General features: G+C 42.2%; 1 protein-coding gene across 1 annotated transcript; it reads right to left on the bottom strand.

Annotated features, from left to right (window-relative positions):
* Positions 1-6,144: 6,144 nt before the first annotated feature.
* LOC133640586 (piggyBac transposable element-derived protein 4-like) lies at positions 6,145-17,730 on the bottom strand. Its single transcript, XM_062034087.1, has 4 exons — positions 17,295-17,730; positions 14,925-15,107; positions 6,629-8,376; positions 6,145-6,509 (listed from the first exon to the last, which is right to left on the bottom strand). Exons 1-4 carry the CDS (start codon positions 17,413-17,415, stop codon positions 6,366-6,368), a joined length of 2,196 nt encoding a protein of 731 aa, XP_061890071.1. The 5' UTR covers positions 17,416-17,730; the 3' UTR covers positions 6,145-6,365.
* Between the last annotated feature and the right edge of the window lie 1,460 nt (positions 17,731-19,190).

Here is a 19,190-nt window from a genome sequence, read left to right as displayed (position 1 = left end):
TCTTTAAGGTCATGCTTTCTTCCTCTCCAATCACCAATCCTTAGCACACAGTGCCCCGGCCTCAGTCTTGTATACACCACACTGCCTTTCCTTCCCATTTTAAAACTTTGTACGTGTTTTTTGTTGGATTTTAATGAAAAATAATACCTTCCCTCACTCTTACTGAGTGCATGAAATGTTTCCTCCTCCCTGTACCGCTGGTCCCTATATTGTAGTTCCCAGTGTTCTCCCATCACCCTCTCAGTGTGGATTAAAGACCCCCAGCCCTGCCATTTGGCCCAGTAGTTCAGCGCCAGTTCGCTCCTTCTCACTTCTGAGGAAGTTTGATCCGTTTCTACCAAATGAGTTTGACTAGGAGTCGTTCTGAACGCCTCTGTGCATGCCCCAATTGCTTCAGTCTGTATGATATCTAGCTGTTTAAGGACGGACGGGGCAGCAACCCCATATATAATGCAACCGTAATCAATATTTGATCTAATTCCTGCTTTATAAGCGCTCATTAATGTTTCATTGCTAGCGCCCCAGTCTGTTCCCACAAGACACCTTGGCCATTTTTCACACTTGGCCATTATTTTCTTTATATGCTCCCTCCTGGTCATTTTCTCCTCAAACACTACACCAAGACATTTACAAGTTTTTACCCTTTCATACAGCACCCACCCTTCTGTGGCCAGGTGTGGGTTGGAGAATGGTGGTGGACCTTGGCAGGCAGCTTTGTTCCCCAGGAGAGATTTGCAGCACCACACTATTGGGTGTGGTGCTGCACCAAGAGATGTTCTGGGATAAGGGCCAAAACATTATTCCTCCATCAAAATAGCTCAGCTTCACAATGTTTGAATATTGACTGCTGATATTAATATTCTTCTATTGTTTTGCATATTTCACTTTCCTCAAATAAAATGAACTGGATGAAAATGTCATTAATTGTCGCTACTCAGTGTAATTATATATAATTATGTATATAATAACCTTCCATTCTTCATCTTCATTACTGTTTGATTTAGCTCTGACCTTATTTTATCCAGAAAGAACTTGACCATAAAAAGATGGCTGGACATCAATAAACTGTGATTAAACTTCAATAAAACTAAATATATCATATTTGGACATTGTAAAAGTGTAAAACACAAACTATGACGTGGATAATATTGAAATAAAAAGAGTAAAAGTAGTCACGTTTTTAGGAGTTTTCATAGATGATAAAGTAAGTTGGAAACTACATACATATCTTAGAAAGAACAACATAAAAATAACAGCAATATTAAATAGAACAAAAATACACACTCAGCAGATATTATCTACATTTATTGTACCCAACTTTTGTTGATGCATACATTCCTTGTTGTATAAAGGTCTGGGGACATACACTACCGTTCAAAAGTTTGGGGTCACCCAAACAATTTTGTGGAACAGCCTTCATTTCTAAGAACAAGAATAGACTGTCGAGTTTCAGATGAAAGTTCTCTTTTTCTGGCCATTTTGAGCGTTTAATTGACCCCACAAATGTGATGCTCCAGAAACTCAATCTGCTCAAAGGAAGGTCAGTTTTGTAGCTTCTGTAACGAGCTAAACTGTTTTCAGATGTGTGAACATGATTGCACAAGGGTTTTCTAATCATCAATTAGCCTTCTGAGCCAATGAGCAAACACATTGTACCATTAGAACACTGGAGTGATAGTTGCTGGAAATGGGCCTCTATACACCTATGTAGATATTGCACCAAAAAGCAGACATTTGCAGCTAGAATAGTCATTTACCACATTAGCAATGTATAGAGTGTATTTCTTTAAAGTTAAGACTAGTTTAAAGTTATCTTCATTGAAAAGTACAGTGCTTTTCCTTCAAAAATAAGGACATTTCAATGTGACCCCAAACTTTTGAACGGTAGTGTACATATACAACTATAATCACAAAATAACATTTTTATTACAAAAAGGACTAATAAAGATAATTAACAACATGGATTATCCAGACCCAACAAATCATTCATAAAGTAAACGGTCTTGTATAAAACACAACTGTTAAAATAATGTATAAAGTAAATAATAATATGCTTCCAGAAGTGGTCCAGAAGATGTTTCCGATGTGAACCAGTAAATATGAACTAAGAGGGATTTATGTGTACTCAAAAGCAAAGGTATGAACAAATGTAAAACAAGTATGTATATCATATAAAGGAGGTCATCTACGGAATAATTTACAATTAGAAATAAAAATATGTAACACTTCATTTAAAAAAAACAACTTTATAAAACACATTAATAAGTCTAAAAGTTAATTATAAATATCTATATACCCATGGTGTTTTTGTATGTAACATGTTTTGTACTGTTTACGCTCACCTTTTCAGTCAAATTATTCAGTTCATTTTTAAACAAAAGTACACAATGTTGTATATTAATGCATGTACTTGACTGAACAAAACCATTATAAATAAAAAAATAAATCCAACCTATTAATGGCAGAAGCACATTAACAAGATGATGTAGCACATATTCTGTGTGCTGATGTTTTTGTTTATTTCAAATCCTGCATCTTCATTTGCTGCTGCTGTTCTCACCAGCACACTTGTGTTTCTTACACTGGTACTTATAGGAGAATCTTTCATCACACACATTGCAACTAAACACCTTCTCTCCAGTGTGTCTTCTCATGTGCCGGACAAGGTTCGATCGTTCACAAAAGCTTTTGTCACAGCTTGTACATGAATATGTTTTTTCACCAGTGTGTATCCTCATGTGTACTTTCAAATATTGACTGCGTACAAAACCTTTACTGCAGATTGAACAGATGAAAGGTTTTTCTCCGGTGTGTATTCTCATATGGACTTTCAAATATTGACTTTGTACAAAACCTTTACCACAGATTGAACAGGTAAAAGGTTTTTCTCCAGTGTGTATTCTCATGTGTACTTTTAAATTGGTACTTTCTATAAAACCTTTACCGCAGATTGAACAAGAAAAAGGTTTATCTCTGGTGTGTGTTCTCATGTGTACTTTCAAATAATGTCTTCGTACAAAATCCTTACCACAGACTGAGCAGGAAAAAGGTTTTTCTCCAGTGTGTATTTTCATGTGTTCTTTCAACACATTTTTTTGTGCAAAACCTTTACCACATTCTGAGCAGGAAAAAGGTTTTTCCCCAGTATGTATTCTCATGTGTTCTTTCAAATTACAATGGTGAGCAAACGTTTTGTCACAGTAAAAACATTTAAAACGTGTGTTGTCAGTGTGATATGACATTTCAGCTTTAGAGTCTTCATCATCATCAGTGTCAGGAGAGTGTGACGTTATGTCATCACTATCTGATAGTGGAGCTAAGAGCTTGTCTGCCTGTGATCCTCCACAGTGGTCTCCATCAGCTTCTGTTGTCATGTGTTGAGTTGAGCTGCTGCTTGGAGACTCCACTTCTACCTTCTCCTCATCGACTTCATTCTTCACAGGGACATCAGTCAATGGGAACTCCTCCAACCATTCAAGATGCTCTCCCTCCTGACTGATGCTGTGTTCCTCCGCTTCCTCTTTAAGGTGAGGGGTCAGTGGGTCTTCCTCTTCCTTTTTAAAGTGCAGGATTTGTGGCACCTCCTCTTCCTCTGTAATGTGGGCGGGCTGTGGCTCCTCTTGCTCTATCCCGAAGCTCCACTGCTGTTGCTCCGGGAGAAGACGTTCTTCACAGATGTCTGCAGAACACAAGATGACAAAGACATGTTTTAGATACGTCCAGCATTGCTCAGTCATATTAGGCATTCAGAATGTTTAAAAGTACAGAAGACGTATTTCCTGAGTTTGTAAACAAAAAGGACAAAAGATTTTTGATAATAAAAAAATCTGAATTAAAACATTGTAGTATTGACCATTCGGTGACCACAGATGACGCGCTAGCTGTCCAAAGTCGGGACCCAGGGTGGACCACTGATCTGTGCATCAGTTGGGGATGTCTCTGCGCTGCTGACCTGTCTCCGCTCAAGATGATCTCCTGCTGGCCCCATATGGACTGGACTCTCACTATTATGTTAGATCCACTATGGACTAGATCCACTTGACGTCCATTGCACCGGTCGCCTAGGGGGGCGGGGTCCCCACATCTGCGGTCCCCTCCAAGGTTTCTCATTGTCATCCCATTGGGTTGAGTTTTTTCTTGCCCTGATGTGGGATCTGAGGATGTCGTTGTGGCTTGTGCAGCCCTTTGAGACACTTGTGATTTAGGGCTAAATAAGTAAACATTGATTGATCTACTGATACTATACTTATATTACTGTCCATATTCATATTAATCCTCAGTTTTGTTTACATTCAAGAGCTATATCTTATCTATATCGCGATGGTCTCCTGCTGGCCCCACTATGGACTGGACTCTCAGTTATGTTGGATCCACTAAGGACTGTACTTAGAGGGGGGGTTACCCACATATGCGATTCTCCCCAAGGTTTCTCATAGTCATTCACATCGACGTCCCTTGTGTGGGCTCTGTGCCGAGGATGTCGTTGTGGCTTGTGCAGCCCTTTGAGACTTTTGTGATTTAGGGCTATATAAATAAACATTGATTGATTGATCTTCCGGTTGGCATATCCTCCTTGTAAGAAACTTACAGTGGAACCTCAATTTACAAACTTTTAGATCAAGCCGAATATGGCTCTGTGTGCGAACCATGTCTCTGGAGACAAACGCTTCATTCAGGTGCCTGCCGGCAAAAAAACAGGGCGAAATATTGTCGGGACGTCAGAGCCTTCCACTTCACTTGCTGCACAGGAAGAGTCATGTATCAATACTACAGCATTTCTACGTTTTTTCGCCTTTTGACAAGTTTTGTCCACTGCTAGCTCAACAAGAGTCCCAAAACTCGGACCAGCGTGGAAAGAAGAAGCGGACCGCATCGAAAAGGACGCAGTCAACTTCCTCAGCAGACAGGATCACCTGTACACAGTATCACTACATGCTAGTTTGGCCGCTACCAAAACAACTAGCCCAGGGTAGGATTGCACAATTCAGACAATATCAATTACATAAATATCGCCTTCAGTAGAGCATTTAATGCTGATCCACATGGTGATGTTGGAGAAGAGCAGAACTTGTTTATTAGACTTCATCTTCATTGCTGATCTGGGTTTTAAATTGATATTAACCCTTGTGTAATGTTCATATTGTTGTTACTCAGCCAGTGTTGCATTTTGTGGCTTTTAATGCCTCACAATCAAACACTTTTATGTTAAAATACTGAACAGATGTTTATCTTATCCCAATTACAAGCAGTATAAACAATATATATGGTTAATATTTGCTCTTTACATTTGTTGGGTCACATCATACTTGCCAACCCTCCCGTTTTTAGCGGAAGAATCCCGATATTCAGCGACTCTCCCGACAACCTCCCGACAGAGATTTTCTCCCGACAAACTCCCGGTATCCAGCCGGAGGTGGAGGCCACACCCTCAAAAAAAAAAGTTTGCCGCAGCTGCGATTGGACCTGACCAGCCTCCGGGTACAAGTACTGGAGTACCAATTGCTTGCCAGGGAAGATCTTCCCCAGGAAGCAAGGATTGACCGGTTTTGGGCCATGCTAGGGAGAGATGGAAGATTCCACACTCTCGTGCATTTGATGAAAGCACTTTTGTGCGTGCCACACAGCAATGCATCATCAGAGAGGGTGTTCAGCATGGTTAGAAAAATAGTGACAGAGAATAGAAAGAGGATGGACAATTCAACCCTTAACAAAGCATTGTACTTTCAAGTACAACAATGAGTAGATGAGTGTTGTGTGTGTATATGTGTAAATAAATTAACACTAAAATTGAAGTATTTATTTTATTTATATATATAATAAATATATATATATATATATATATATATATATATATATATATATATATATATAGCTAAAATTCACTGAAAGTCAAGTATTTATATATATATATATATGTATATGAAATACTTGAGTTGGTGAATTCTAGCTATAAATATACTCTCCTCTTAACCACGCCCCTAACCACGCCCCCCGACCAAGGCGCCCCCCCCCCCCCACCTCCCGATATTGGAGGTCTCAAGGTTGGCAAGTATGGGTCACATTTATAACTTATTTAAAACATGATAAAGAAAATCTATTAAAATCAAGATATGAGTGGAAACAAATTTACAAGTGAAGCAAGGATTTTCAAAACAACGGACTTTTATTTCTTTGAACTTGAAATTTAACCCATTCAGGTGCACAACACAAGCTGAAGACATGAACACAGAGTAAACGTATCAGTCAAGACAACACATCAGCCCCATTCAGGTGCACAACACAAGCTGAAGACATGAACACAGAGTAAACATATCAGTCAAGGTAACACATCAGCCCCATTGAACACATGGCCCTGAGCCACTAGCCTATACAACACATGAGGGGCAGAGCTTTACTGTGTGTGTGTTGCAGATATACTTTTTGCACTTGATGCATGTATATTGTGTTTTCCTGTCCAACTTGGGTCTGCACACTTCGCACCGCTTCTTCTTGTTGCTGGTGTTCACAACCTAGAATAATGAAAAGATCAGGAATTTTACTAACACCTCTCTCTCTCTCACACTCACTCACTCACTCACTCAAAAGACATGAGTGCCAGACACGTACTGCAACAGCATCACACACTTACTTCAGGCCCTGCAGATTGTGGTTCTGTAGGTTGGGTGGACAGGGCACCAGCATTCTCCCCCTGAATCCTCCTCACCATGGCTGCAGAGGCTGGGGTTCCGGGGATATGTTTCCTTCTCTCGATTTGTGGTCTCACCAATGCCTTTCCCAGATCCTCAAGAAAGAGCCGTCTTTTCTGGAGCTTCGTTCGTTTCCACTCTGGGTTCAGTGCCATCCAAATGACAAAGGCATTGTACGCTGAGATGTCCAACATGTCAAAGAATATCACCAGTGGCCAGCGTAGAGTCCTCTGTTTGCAGCTGTAGGCCATCACCAGCTTGTCCATGTTGTCTACCCCTCCTGTTGTGGCATTATAATCCATGATGATCTCTGGTTTGTGAGGTTCCTGGTCACAGAGTCTTCCATCCCCGTGCAGTGTACTCATGAGTACCACATTCTTGCCTTTCTTTGGCACATAGGATACCAGGGAGGTGTCAGCCGTGTATACAAACTTAGAAGACTTGACAGGCCTGTTCTTTGAAGTCAGCAGTTGAGGTGGGAGCTCTGAGCTGTTTTTCCTTATTGTTCCCACCATGGTCAGCTTCCTCTTCAGGAGCTCCTGTCCCAGTTTGTGCGAGGTAAAAAAATTGTCGCATGTGATGTTGTGTCCACTGAGTCCCTGAGACATGTCGAGGACAACTCTCATTCCTTGGTTTTTCTCAGGGGCTTCTCCATCAGGTTTTCCTGTGTAGACTTGTAAGTTCCAAGCATATGAGGAAGTGGCATCACAGGCAGCCCAGATCTTTATACCATACTTTGCAGGTTTAGATGGTATATACTGCCGAAAGGGGCAGCGGCCCCTAAATGGCACCAGCTGTTCATCAATGGTGACATTTGGCCCAGGGTTGTACAGCAGGGGGAGGCGGCGCACCCACTTCTCCCACACTGTCCTGATGGCAGCTAGTTTGTCTCTCTGCCGTCGAGCTGGTCTGTCATCTCGGTGGTCAAAGCGGATAATCCTGGAAATGATGTGAAAGTTTTCCAGAGACATTGTTGCACGGAAAATTTCTCTGCCAGTTTGTGCATCCCACAGGGATTCTGCGGATTCCCCTTTGGACCTGAAAACTCCAGCAAGGATGAGAACTCCGAAGTAAGCATGTAATTGGGTTTGGTCCATATCCTTCCACCTCTCTCCAAAAACACGTCTTCCATCTAAATTAGTGCAGTCAAGAATAATTTCCTGGATGGAATCTGGGATGAAAAGCTCAAAAGAAGACTTGATGTCCTGTGTGTGAGTAACTGCCATCAGAGTTGGCCCTGGTTGCATACTTATCACATTGGCAGCCTTGCAGGGTGGCTCTTTTCTTGGGCGAGAAGACCATTCAATTTCAGAATTTTTTGACATCCATATTTCCTCACTTGCTCCATGCTGACTGGCTCGTTCTGGGCCTGGGGCTGGCTGCTGACTGCTTGGTCCTGGGGCTGGCTGCTGACTGCTTGGTCCTGTGGCTGGCTGCTGACTGCTTGGTCCTGGGGCTGGCTGCTGACTGCTTGGTCCTGGGGCTGGCTGTTGACGGCTTGGTCCTGGGGCTGGCTGTTGACGGCTTGGTCCTGGGGATGGCTGCTGACGGCCTGGTCCTGTGGCTCGTCTTTGTTTTGGAACTGGCTGATGCTCAATCTCATCATCTTCTTCAGAGTCACTGTCAGACTCTGAATTTTCAGAAATGTGATCCTCAAATTCCGAAACCTCTTCTTCTGAATCCTCTCCCTCTACATCAGTCAGAGATTAAGAGCCAATTTGTTTTACTGTGTTACTTCAAAGAGCCACATCCTACACATGGACACAGATGAACATCTCACGCACATGCACGTTTGACGTCACTCAAACCGGCTTCGGCTTCTTCTTCTTATGTTAGACTGACCATACGTCCTCTTTCCCCCGGACATGTCCTCTTTTGCGGGGCTGTCCGGGCGGGGTTTCTTAAATGCCTCAAATGTCCGGCATTTTGAGTTAGGGTTGCGTGTATTTTCAGTGTACGTCCAGGGTTAAGAACGGGTTAAAAACAAAACAAATTGTGGAGGCGAGCGCACGCAGCAGAATTCGCGAGGGAGGGGCAGAGCACTACAAAGCACAAAACAGCTGTGCAGGGCGAGAGCTCGTCTGCTGTGTTTTGTTGAAATATAATTCACTCGTTTTGAGGCATTATTTATGTTTACATTGTATACAAGAGGTTATTTGGAATATTTCTACCTCTGCACTTTTTCTAAAACTGTGAATGTTACAGAATATAAGTGTGATTTATTTTGTTATACTGTCAAGCAGTGTTGGCGTTACCGCACTTTGTGTGTCTTTTTACGCATTGAAATCAGAAAGGACGCGCAATTCCTGAAGCCCGCGTGTCACCCGGACGCAGATTTTTTTTTTAAACTACCGCCCGGTTTGCTTGTTTTTTTATTGTCTCGATTATCGCTTTCTGTCAGTGTTTTCTATTGTTTATATTTGCCGGGTCAAATTTCTGTCCCCGTTTATTGCGTTTTTATTTGTCATAAATTTTGATTTGCCGAAAGTTTTATCAATGACAAATACTGCCTCAGTTTGCACTCAGACAAGGGCTGTCAAAATAAAGACTTCATGGTAAACACTAAGGCACTAATAGAGTTGTTACACCTTTCCTGCTTCTGGCTCCCAGACCGTAGTCGAGGAGCGCAGGGGAGACGTTCCTCCTGGGCCGATGTACTTCGGGGGTAACACTCTTCACCTTATAGCTCCGGACTCGAGGGTGAATGACGAGGCCGGCAGTTTGTTGCAACTTTGTGACTTTATTGGTGTCTTGCACACAGCCCTCCACCAAGCTACTAGCACCTGCAGGAACTCACTGTTACCGCTCCCTCCCCTCTCTCGCCCACCCACTGACTGACGTTACTCACCTCACACGCTGGCATATCTTAAAGGGCCACACACACACATACGCTACTCTCATAACAGAGTTAAGAGCCGCATGAAACCAGCCAAAGAGCCGCATGAGGCTCGCGAGCCGCGGGTTGGCCAGGTCTGCTCTACATCATCATCAAAAACTTCTCTCTCTTCCAAAATGAATTCCAGGGCCCTCTGCAAAGAGTACCTTTTGGCCATCTTGATCGGTTGTGATAAGAAACCACACTGGCAAAGCTATATAGTGTCCCGCCTCCAATTTATAGCAGATAAGAGTGTGAGAAAATAAAGATTCCCGCAAGACAGAGGGTCAAATGTGCGAGAAAATGAGAGCAGACAGTGTTGACAAACAATTTTGCAACCTTGTGTGGGAACTGCTTCTTTTGTGCTTCTGCACCTTCGGTGCCCACACAAGGTTGCAACATTGTTTGTTGTGGATCGATGTTGCAAAACAGTTGCAATAGCAGAGTCAATGACAGCACACGACTCCTTGCTGCGTGCCGCCATTGTTGTTCGAAACAAAAAGTCGCTTCGGCGCTACGTCACATCTATGAAATCCCGCCCGGCGATCCGGATTGGTTCATTATTTTTTGCCATCTTGAAGGAGTTCGCAATGCCCTCGAGCCCAGATCCTCGTGTGGAGCTCAACGACCTACAAGGATCTGGCGAGAGTCGGGTTAGGGAAAACCTGCTCCACATTGAATTTAAAGGCCTACTGAAATGAATTTTTTTTATTTAAACGGGGATAGCAAATCTATTCTATGTGTCATACTTGATCATTTCGCGATATTGCCATATTTTTGGTGAAAGGATTTAGTAGAGAACAACGACGATAAAGATCGCAACTTTTGGTATCTGACAAAAAAAGCCTTGCCCCTACCGGAAGTAGCGTGACGTAGTCAGTTGAACCTTTCCGCAAAGTTCCCTATTGTTTACAGTGATGGCGGCCAGAAGTGAGAGCGATTCGGACCGAGAAAGCGACAATTTCCCCATTAATTTGAGCGAGGATGAAAGATTTGTGGATGAGGAAAGTGCAAGTGAAGGACTAGTGAGCAGTGGAAGCGATTCAGATAGGGAAGATGCTGTGAGAGGCAGGTGGGACCTGATATTCAGCTGGGAATGACTACAACAGTAAATAAACACAAGACATATATATACTCTATTAGCCACAACACAACCAGCCCAAGGGACCGTTCACCTAACCCAAGGTTCATAAAGCTTATATATATACCCAAAGTTACGTACATGACACGCACGTACGGGCAAGCGATCAAATGTTTGGAAACGCGCGGGTGGGACCTGATATTCAGCTGGGAATGACTACAACAGTAAATAAACACAAGACATATATATACTCTATTAGCCACAACACAACCAGGCTTATATTTAATATGCCACAAATTAATCCCGCATAAAAACAACTAGGTGTTTCTTATGCTAGCTCCTAGCGCCCGTCCATACAACCCGCCAATACAATTCAAACACCTGCACAACACACACAATCACTCAGCCCAAAGGACCGTTCACCTAACCCAAGGTTCATAAAGCTTATATATTTACCCAAAGTTACGTACGTGACACGCACGTACAGGCAAGCGATCAAATGTTTGGAAGCGCAGCTGCATACTCACGGTACCGCGTCTGCGTCTGTGTATCCAAATCAAAGTAATCCTGGTAAGAGTCTGTGTTGTCCCAGTTCTCTACAGGCGTCTGTGTATCGAAGTCAAAGTCCTCCTGGTAAGAGTTTCTGTTGTCCGAGTTCTTCGATCTTGACTGCATCTTTCGGGAATGTAAACAATGAAACACCGGCTGTGTTGTGTTGCTGACTTCCCTCGCAAAATATCCGCTTCGCACCGACAACTTTCTTCTTTGCTTGCTCAGCTTCTTTCTCCATAATACAATGAACAAACTGCAACAGATTCACCAACACAGATGTCCAGAATACTGTGGAATAATGAGATGAAAACAGAGCTATTTTGTATTGGCTTCAATGGGGGAGCCATACTTCTGTTTCACTGGCTGCGTCACGCGCATACGTCATCATCCAAAGGAGTTTTCAACCGGAAGTTTAGCGAGAAATTTAAAATTGCACTTTATAAGTTAACCCGGCCGTATTGGCATGTGTTGCAATGTTAAGATTCCATCATTGATATATAAACTATCAGACTGCGTGGTCGGTAGTAGTGGCTTTCAGTAGGCCTTTAAAAAGAGTTACAAAAAGAGACAACTGGAATTATATCAAACTGATTTTTGATTTTGATTGGAACGTGTCATTTTGAAAATGCTTAAACGAAAATTAAAAGTATGTTGGAGTTCGGGTGTTGGTGGAGGGAACAGTGATAAAGTCATCTAAATAATTTGTGTTAAAAAGGGGGCAGATAAATATAAGAATAGTATTCTTCCATCTGCTCCTTTCTGATCATGGAAATGTATAAGAAACAAAAAAACAATGAAAAAGTGTCAACTGTATATGGCTTGTTTATATGCATTTTCATGAGAGGAATAAAATGCACCCCCTGCATTCGCGCATGTATGAATCCAGGGAATGCGGAAGTGTAATTGGTCATTGAATGACTACATTTTTGTATTTTGTCACTTATTATACACTGCAAACATCAAATGTATGATTAGGTCAAGCGAGGGTGCCCAATTGATGACACAAGAGCTACCCATGAAACATTAAAAAAGCATGAAAAATGGTTAAACAGAAATACAGATATCATGTAATCACGTTGATACAAATAATGAACAGAGATACAAATAATTGTTCTCATAAAACATCCATCCATCCATCTTCTTCTGCTTATCTGAGGTGTGGTCGCGGGGGCAGCAGCCTAAGCAGGGAAGCCCAGAATTCCCTCTCCTCAGCCACTTCGTCCAGCTCCTCTCAGGGGATCCCGAGGCATTCCCAGGCCAGCCGGGAGAGATAGTCTTCCCAACGTGTCCTGGGTCTTCCCCGTGGCCTCCTACCGGTCTGACGTGCCCGAAACACCTCCCTAGGGAGGCGTTCGGGTGGTATCCTGACCAGATGTCCGAACAACCTCATCTGGCTCCTCTCATTGTGGAGGAGCAGCGGCTTTACTTTGAGATCCTCTCGGATGACAGAGCTTCTCACCCTAACTCTAAGGGAGACCCCCGCCACCCGGCGGAGGATGCTCATTTCAGCCGCTTGTACCCGTGATCTTGTCCTTTCGGTCATAACCCAAAGCTCATGACTATAGGTGAGGATGGGAACGTAGATCTACCGGTAAATTGAGAGCTTTGCCTTCCGGCTCAGCTCCTTCTTCACCACAACGGATCGATACAGCGTCCGCATTACTGAAGACGCCGCACCGATCCGCTCACGATCCACTCTTCCCTCACTCGTGAACAAGACTCCGAGGTACTTGAACTCCTCCGCTTGGGGCAAGATCTCCTCCCCAACCCGGAGATGGCACTCCACCCTTTTCCGGGCGAGAACCATGGACTCTGACTTGGAGGTGCAGATTCCCATCCCAGTTGCTTCACACTCGGCTGCGATCCAGTGAGAGCTGAAGATCTTGGCCAGATGAAGCCATCAGGACCACATCATCTGCAAAAAGCAGAGACCTAATCCTACAGCCACCAAGCCAGATACCCTCAACGCCTTGACTGCGCCTAAATTCTGTCCATAAAAGTTATGAACAGAATCGGTGACAAAGGGCAGCCTTGGTGGAGTCCAACCCTCACTTGAAACGGGTCCGACTTACTGCCGGCAATGCGGACCAAGCTCTGACACTGATCATACAGGGAGCGGACTGCCACAATCACAGTCCGTAACCCCATACTCTCTGAGCACTCCCCACAGGACTTCCCGGGGTACACGGTCGAATGCCTTCTCCAAGTCCACAAAGCACATGTAGACTGGTTGGGCAAACTCCCATGTACCCTCAAGGACCCTGCCGAGAGTATAGAGCTGGTCCACAGTTCCACGACCAGGACGAAAACCACACTGTTCCTCCTGAATCCGAGGTTCGACTATCCGGCGTAGCCTCCTCTCCAGTACACCTGAATAGACCTTACCGGGAAGGCTGAAGAGTGTGATCCCACAATAGTTGGAACACACCCTACGGGGTGTTCATAAAACATAAAACATGTCAAGTTTATTTAGCCTTGTTTTTAGACTAATTAAAAATGTACCTGCTCAGTGGCCTAGTGGTTAGAGTGTCCGCCTTGACATCGGTAGGTTGTGAGTTCAAACCCCTGCCAAGTCATACCAAAGACTATAAAAAAATGGGAGCCATTACCTCCCTGCTTGGCACTCAGCATCAAGGGTTGGAATTGGGGGTTAAATCACCAAAAATGGTTCCCGGGCTGCTGCTCACTGCTCCCCTCACCTTCCAGGGGGTGATCAAGGGTGATGGGTCGAGTGCAGAGAATAATTTCGCCACACCTAGTGTGTGTGTGACAATCATTGGTACTTTAACTTTAAATGACCTGACGGCAAAGTGACGTCATTCCCATCCACTGGCATCGTTAAAGGAATCATTTGATTCAGAGGAATTGATTAGAGGTGGGAATCTTTGGGCAACTCACGATTCGAGTACGATTGAAGTGAAGTGAATTATATTTATATAGCGCTTTTCTCCAGAGACTCAAAGCGCATTACATAGTGAAACCCAGTGTCTACATCTTTATGCTACTTTTATCAATTGCAGGTGGCACTGGGAGCAGGTGGGCAAAGTGTCTTGCCCAAGGACACAACGGCAGAGACTTGGATGGCGGAAGCGGGGATCGAACCTGGAACCCTCAAGTTGCTGGCACGCCACCCCAATTACGTCCGCGATTACGATTCAGGATCTACGATCCGATTAAAAATCGATTTTTGATGCTTCTTTTATTATATTTATATTAATGAAGTTTTACATTTCTTTTCGTTTATCAACTTGCAACATTTAAAAACAGCGCATTTGTAATCAGAGACAGTTGAATTAATTCCCATGAATGGAAATGTGTGCAAAACTGGAACTTGAGTGTCCTAAAATAAAGGAGCTGGTCGGATCTCTCTCGCTGCGGGTCAGCCAAATTTTACAACGGTCTGTGTTACTTTATTTACAATAAATATATCATTGATTATTGACGCTTACTCGTCGATTTTTCAATTGCCCATGTTCGAATTGCGATGCGTCTAAAAATCGATTATTTCCCCCACCTCTTATGTGTACATGAACCGGTTTTCGATTCCCATCCCTAGAGAAAATGCATGTTGATGACACATTCTTCTGATTTAAGACTTGAAGTCTATGAGCATGAACTGATGAAGACTACTTGGATGAGAGGCCAAACGTCTTCTAAGACAAACTGAACAGTCCAGTTGTGATGGACTGAATGCCCTGAGAATAAAATGATATGTGGATGTTGTGCTTACTTGCACTGTGATGAAGCTGTGAGGACTCAGGTGGTTTGTCTTCATGCTCTTCAGTCTTCACAGAGACAATGGTTAGTGGAAACTCTGTTAGATCAGCCTCCTCCTGCTTTCTAAGACACTCTTTCTCCTGAGTGATCCACATTTCCTCCTCTTCCTCTTTAATGTGGGGGGGCTGCTGGGCGTCTGTTGGGTAAATAGGGAAATAATATCGAAATAATAAAAGTAGTTTTTGACTGACATAGTTAACACAACAAAATATTGTTTTGTTCTTCTTTGTGTTGAAAGAGTGTAGCTAAACAACCAATAAAAACACGGGGAAAGACTTCCTTTTGTGCCAGCCCCTAAGATTACTTTAAAAGTGGTACAGTGAGTAAAAAAAACTGACATGAAAATGTGTGTGTTAGTAGCAGACATGGCGCCCTGTTGTCACGTGAGGGGCTTTTTTGACTAATCATTTAGGAGATCCTCTTGCCGTCCTCTGTCTAATTGGCAACAATAACCTTGGAATGGCATATTTCTAACCATACTTTTATTATAATGGAAGTAAAAAAAACAATCATTATTCCAAAACTACTTAAAAACAGTCATACTATGTTTTTGATATAACGTAAAACACTTGTCTTCATGATCATTTTGTTGGCTGGGTCAAAAGGAACTCTTACCAAAACATGTTTTACTATGTGGTAGGGGTGTAACGGTACGTGTATTTGTATTGAACCGTTTCGGTACGGGGGTTTCGGTTCGGTTCGGAGGTGTACCGAACGAGTTTCCACACGGACATATTAAGTAGCGTAACGCACGTTGTGTAAACAATGCACACCGAGGCACAACACGCGGCATGCTAACAACGACCGGGCTACGATAGACTGACCATACGTCCTCTTTTCACCGGACATGTCCTCATGTCCCGGCGGAGTTTCTTAAATGCCCCAAATGTCCGGCATTTTGAGTTAGGGTTGCGTGTATTTTCAATGTACGTTCAGGGTTAAGAAGGGGTTAAAAACAAAACAAATTGTGGAGGTGTGCGCGCAGCGGCATTGGTGAGGGAGGGGCAGAGACAGAGAGAGCGAAAGAGTTATAATAAACGCGCATGTGTCGCCAGGCTCTGCTTTTTATCCATAGATTTATCAGATTTGATTTTTTATTATCTATAGCAGTGGTGTCAAAAGTGTACCCCGGAGGCCATTTGCGGCCCACAGCTAATGTTTTAAAGGCCCACAGCACATTCTAAAAATACTATTAAAATAAACAAAAACATAACAAAAGTGATATAAAAAAGCTTAAAGGTTAAATGTAATTTAGAAAAAGTTGCAATGTTGACTAATAAAACAAAGCTGTTTTTTTTTCTTTCAAACTGCCATTGGTCAAAACATAATATGGAATCAAAATCAATGTTATTATGAATTATTGACCTATCCAAGGTTCCGATTATTTCACATCAAATATTCCACTAAGAAAAATATTTTTGGTGGGAGATTTTGCAAATTTGGTAAATAAATAACCCAAAAATGTATATTTTGTTGTTTTCTTACAGTACCGAAAATGAACCGAACCGTGACCTCTAAACCGAGGTACGTACCGAACCGAAATGTTCATGTACCGTTACACCCCTACTATGTGGTGTTTTTATGGAGTGTCTCCATCAACAATTCCTCTTTAGAGCACAGCTCCCACATTCACTTGGAGACCATCTACGACACGCTGAAGGAAAGTCAGTCACCTTTATGTTCTTTTCATAAATCAACTGTTGTTGTTTGTTTATTGAAAGATGATTGACAATACATGTTTACTTTCACTTATTGATGCATGTAGGTCAGAATCAGGAAGTGAAATTAGCCATGAAACTACGAATTGTATTGATTACAATGCAAAATATATTTGGTGACCGTGTGAGTTACAGTTGGGATCTGAGCCGAGGATGTCGTGGCTTGAGGCACCTGTGGTTAAGGCCTATATAAATAAACGTTGATTGATGAGGTGGTTCGTGCATCTGGTCAGGATGCTACCCGAACGCCTCCCTAGGGAGATGTTTCGGGCACATCCGACCGGTGGGAGGCCACGGGGACATGTTGGGAAGACTATCTCTCCCGGCTGGCCTGGGAACGCCTCGGGATCCCCCGGGAGGAGCTGGACGAAGTGGCTGGGGAGAGGGAAGTCTGGCCTTCCCTGCTTAGGCTGCTGCCCCCGCGACCCGACCTCGGATAAGCGGAAGAAGATGGATGATTGATGTTGATACAAATTGTTACAGAGGAACACCAACCTCTCATAATTATGGTGCGTATGAAACTGTCTTGTTTCTAACAATAAAAAAACAAAAAAGCGTGTTAATGATAAAATACAAAGTTAGCGTAAGAGTAAAATGAAACAAACCTGTATGTAACCCAATTTGATGGTGTTTCCTGTAATAGGTGTCCAGTAGTTGTTGTCGCGCCTTCTCCTCTTTTGTTGGAGAAAGATCCATCTCGTACTCTGCTATCGTTCTTTCGCACATTTCCCTCACAATCACAACACTTTACACTCACACTTGATCTCTGCTTAGCGATGTGTTTTGATCACTTCCGCCTCTCTTTGTTAGCAGCTAACAAGCTAAGCTAACTAGCCAGCTAAGCTAGTAAGAGACGCGCCAGGGCGCTCAGACTAATGTATCCGAATACAAACAAGTATTACTATTAAATGTTCTATTAAACGACATATACTGTACGTGTACATGTACGTAGTGATTAAAAACACTGAACAATAACGTATTTTCCGTTCAACGCTGTTACGACCATTTAACTACCCGACCAGTACCGAGAGATCCAATCGGTCCACGCATGCGCGAAGACTACGTCACTTCCGTTCTACAAATATTTTACGATGGGGGCGTGGTCTATGTTGGCAACGCTAATTCTATTAGTTGTTGTAGTCAAACACGGACTTTGTTTTGGCTTTCTAACTAGTGAGTAGCTTTGTTGTCACTTTATTGTCATTTACGTACGGTTTAAAGTTGTTTCTTCACCGTGTTTGTTGCTTATTTGTGCTGGTTTAGTGAAACTTTATTAGTGAAATGCACAGTACAGTACATATTCCGTACAATTGACCACTAAATGGTAACACCCGAATAAGTTTTTCAACTGGGGTCACGTTAATCAATTCATGGTAAAAAAAAAAATTAATAAATTACCGTTTAACATCCGATTTACAAGCTTACGAGCTTTGTATAATGCTAACAATACTTCCTGGCATTATATTTGAATTGCTGTTTGTGTCGTGTCTTTTGTCTTTTCACTACTTTGTTCAGGGCTAGGATGTTATTACTCCCATCTTGTGGCGAGATGATGTTACTACACTGGATTGACTATCTATTGTACATCAGTTATGGAATTCTCTTTACAATGAGATAAAAGAGTGTAGAAATATATTCCAATTGAAAAAAAATATATATAGACAGAACAATAAGATCATATGGACAGCCGTAAGTGTCTACATTTTGCTTTATATTTATTATTGTACTTATTTTTTGTCTGGTTTTGTATTTGTTTTGTATCATCCTGTGAGGTGTATATTACTTTTTTTGTTCGGTTTGTACTTCATGAAGTTTTACACTTGTTGTTTTATTTGTGTGTTTTTTGTTTGTTTTCATTATATTTGGATGTATTTGTTTGGTTTGTATGCTTGTGAATAGGGGCTGTGAATCTTTGGGTGACCCACGATTCAATTCAATATCGATTCTTGGGGTCACGATTCGATTATAAATCGATTTTTTTGATTCAACGCGATTCTCGATTCAAAAACGATATTTTTCCGATTCAAAACAATCCTCTATTCATTCAATACATAGATTTCAGCAGGATCTACCCCAGTCTGCTGACATGCAAGCAGAGTAGTAGATTTTTGTAAAAAGCTTTTATAATTGTAAAGGACAATAATTTATCAACTGATTGCAATAATGTGAATTTGTTTTAACTATTAAATTAACCAAAAATATGACTTATTTTATCTTTGTGAAAATATTAGACACAGTGTGTTGTCAAGCTTATAATATGCGATGCAAGTGTAAGCCACTGTAACACTATTGTTCATATTTTTTTTTATAAATGTCTAATGATAATGTCAATGGGGGATTTTTAATCACTGCTATGTTGAAATTGTAACTAATATTGATACTGTTGTTGATAATATTCATTTTTGTTTCACTACTTTTGGATTGTTCTGTGTCGTGTTTGTGTCTCCTCTCAATTGCTCTGTTTATTGCAGTTCTGAGTGTTGCTGGGTCGGGTTTGGTTT

Source organism: Entelurus aequoreus, linkage group LG23 (genome assembly GCF_033978785.1).
Source record: "Entelurus aequoreus isolate RoL-2023_Sb linkage group LG23, RoL_Eaeq_v1.1, whole genome shotgun sequence".
NCBI classification, from domain to species: Eukaryota; Metazoa; Chordata; class Actinopteri; order Syngnathiformes; family Syngnathidae; genus Entelurus; species Entelurus aequoreus.
The sequence above is the reverse complement of the archived record's forward strand: the minus strand, read 5'-3'. Positions and strand labels throughout refer to the sequence as shown.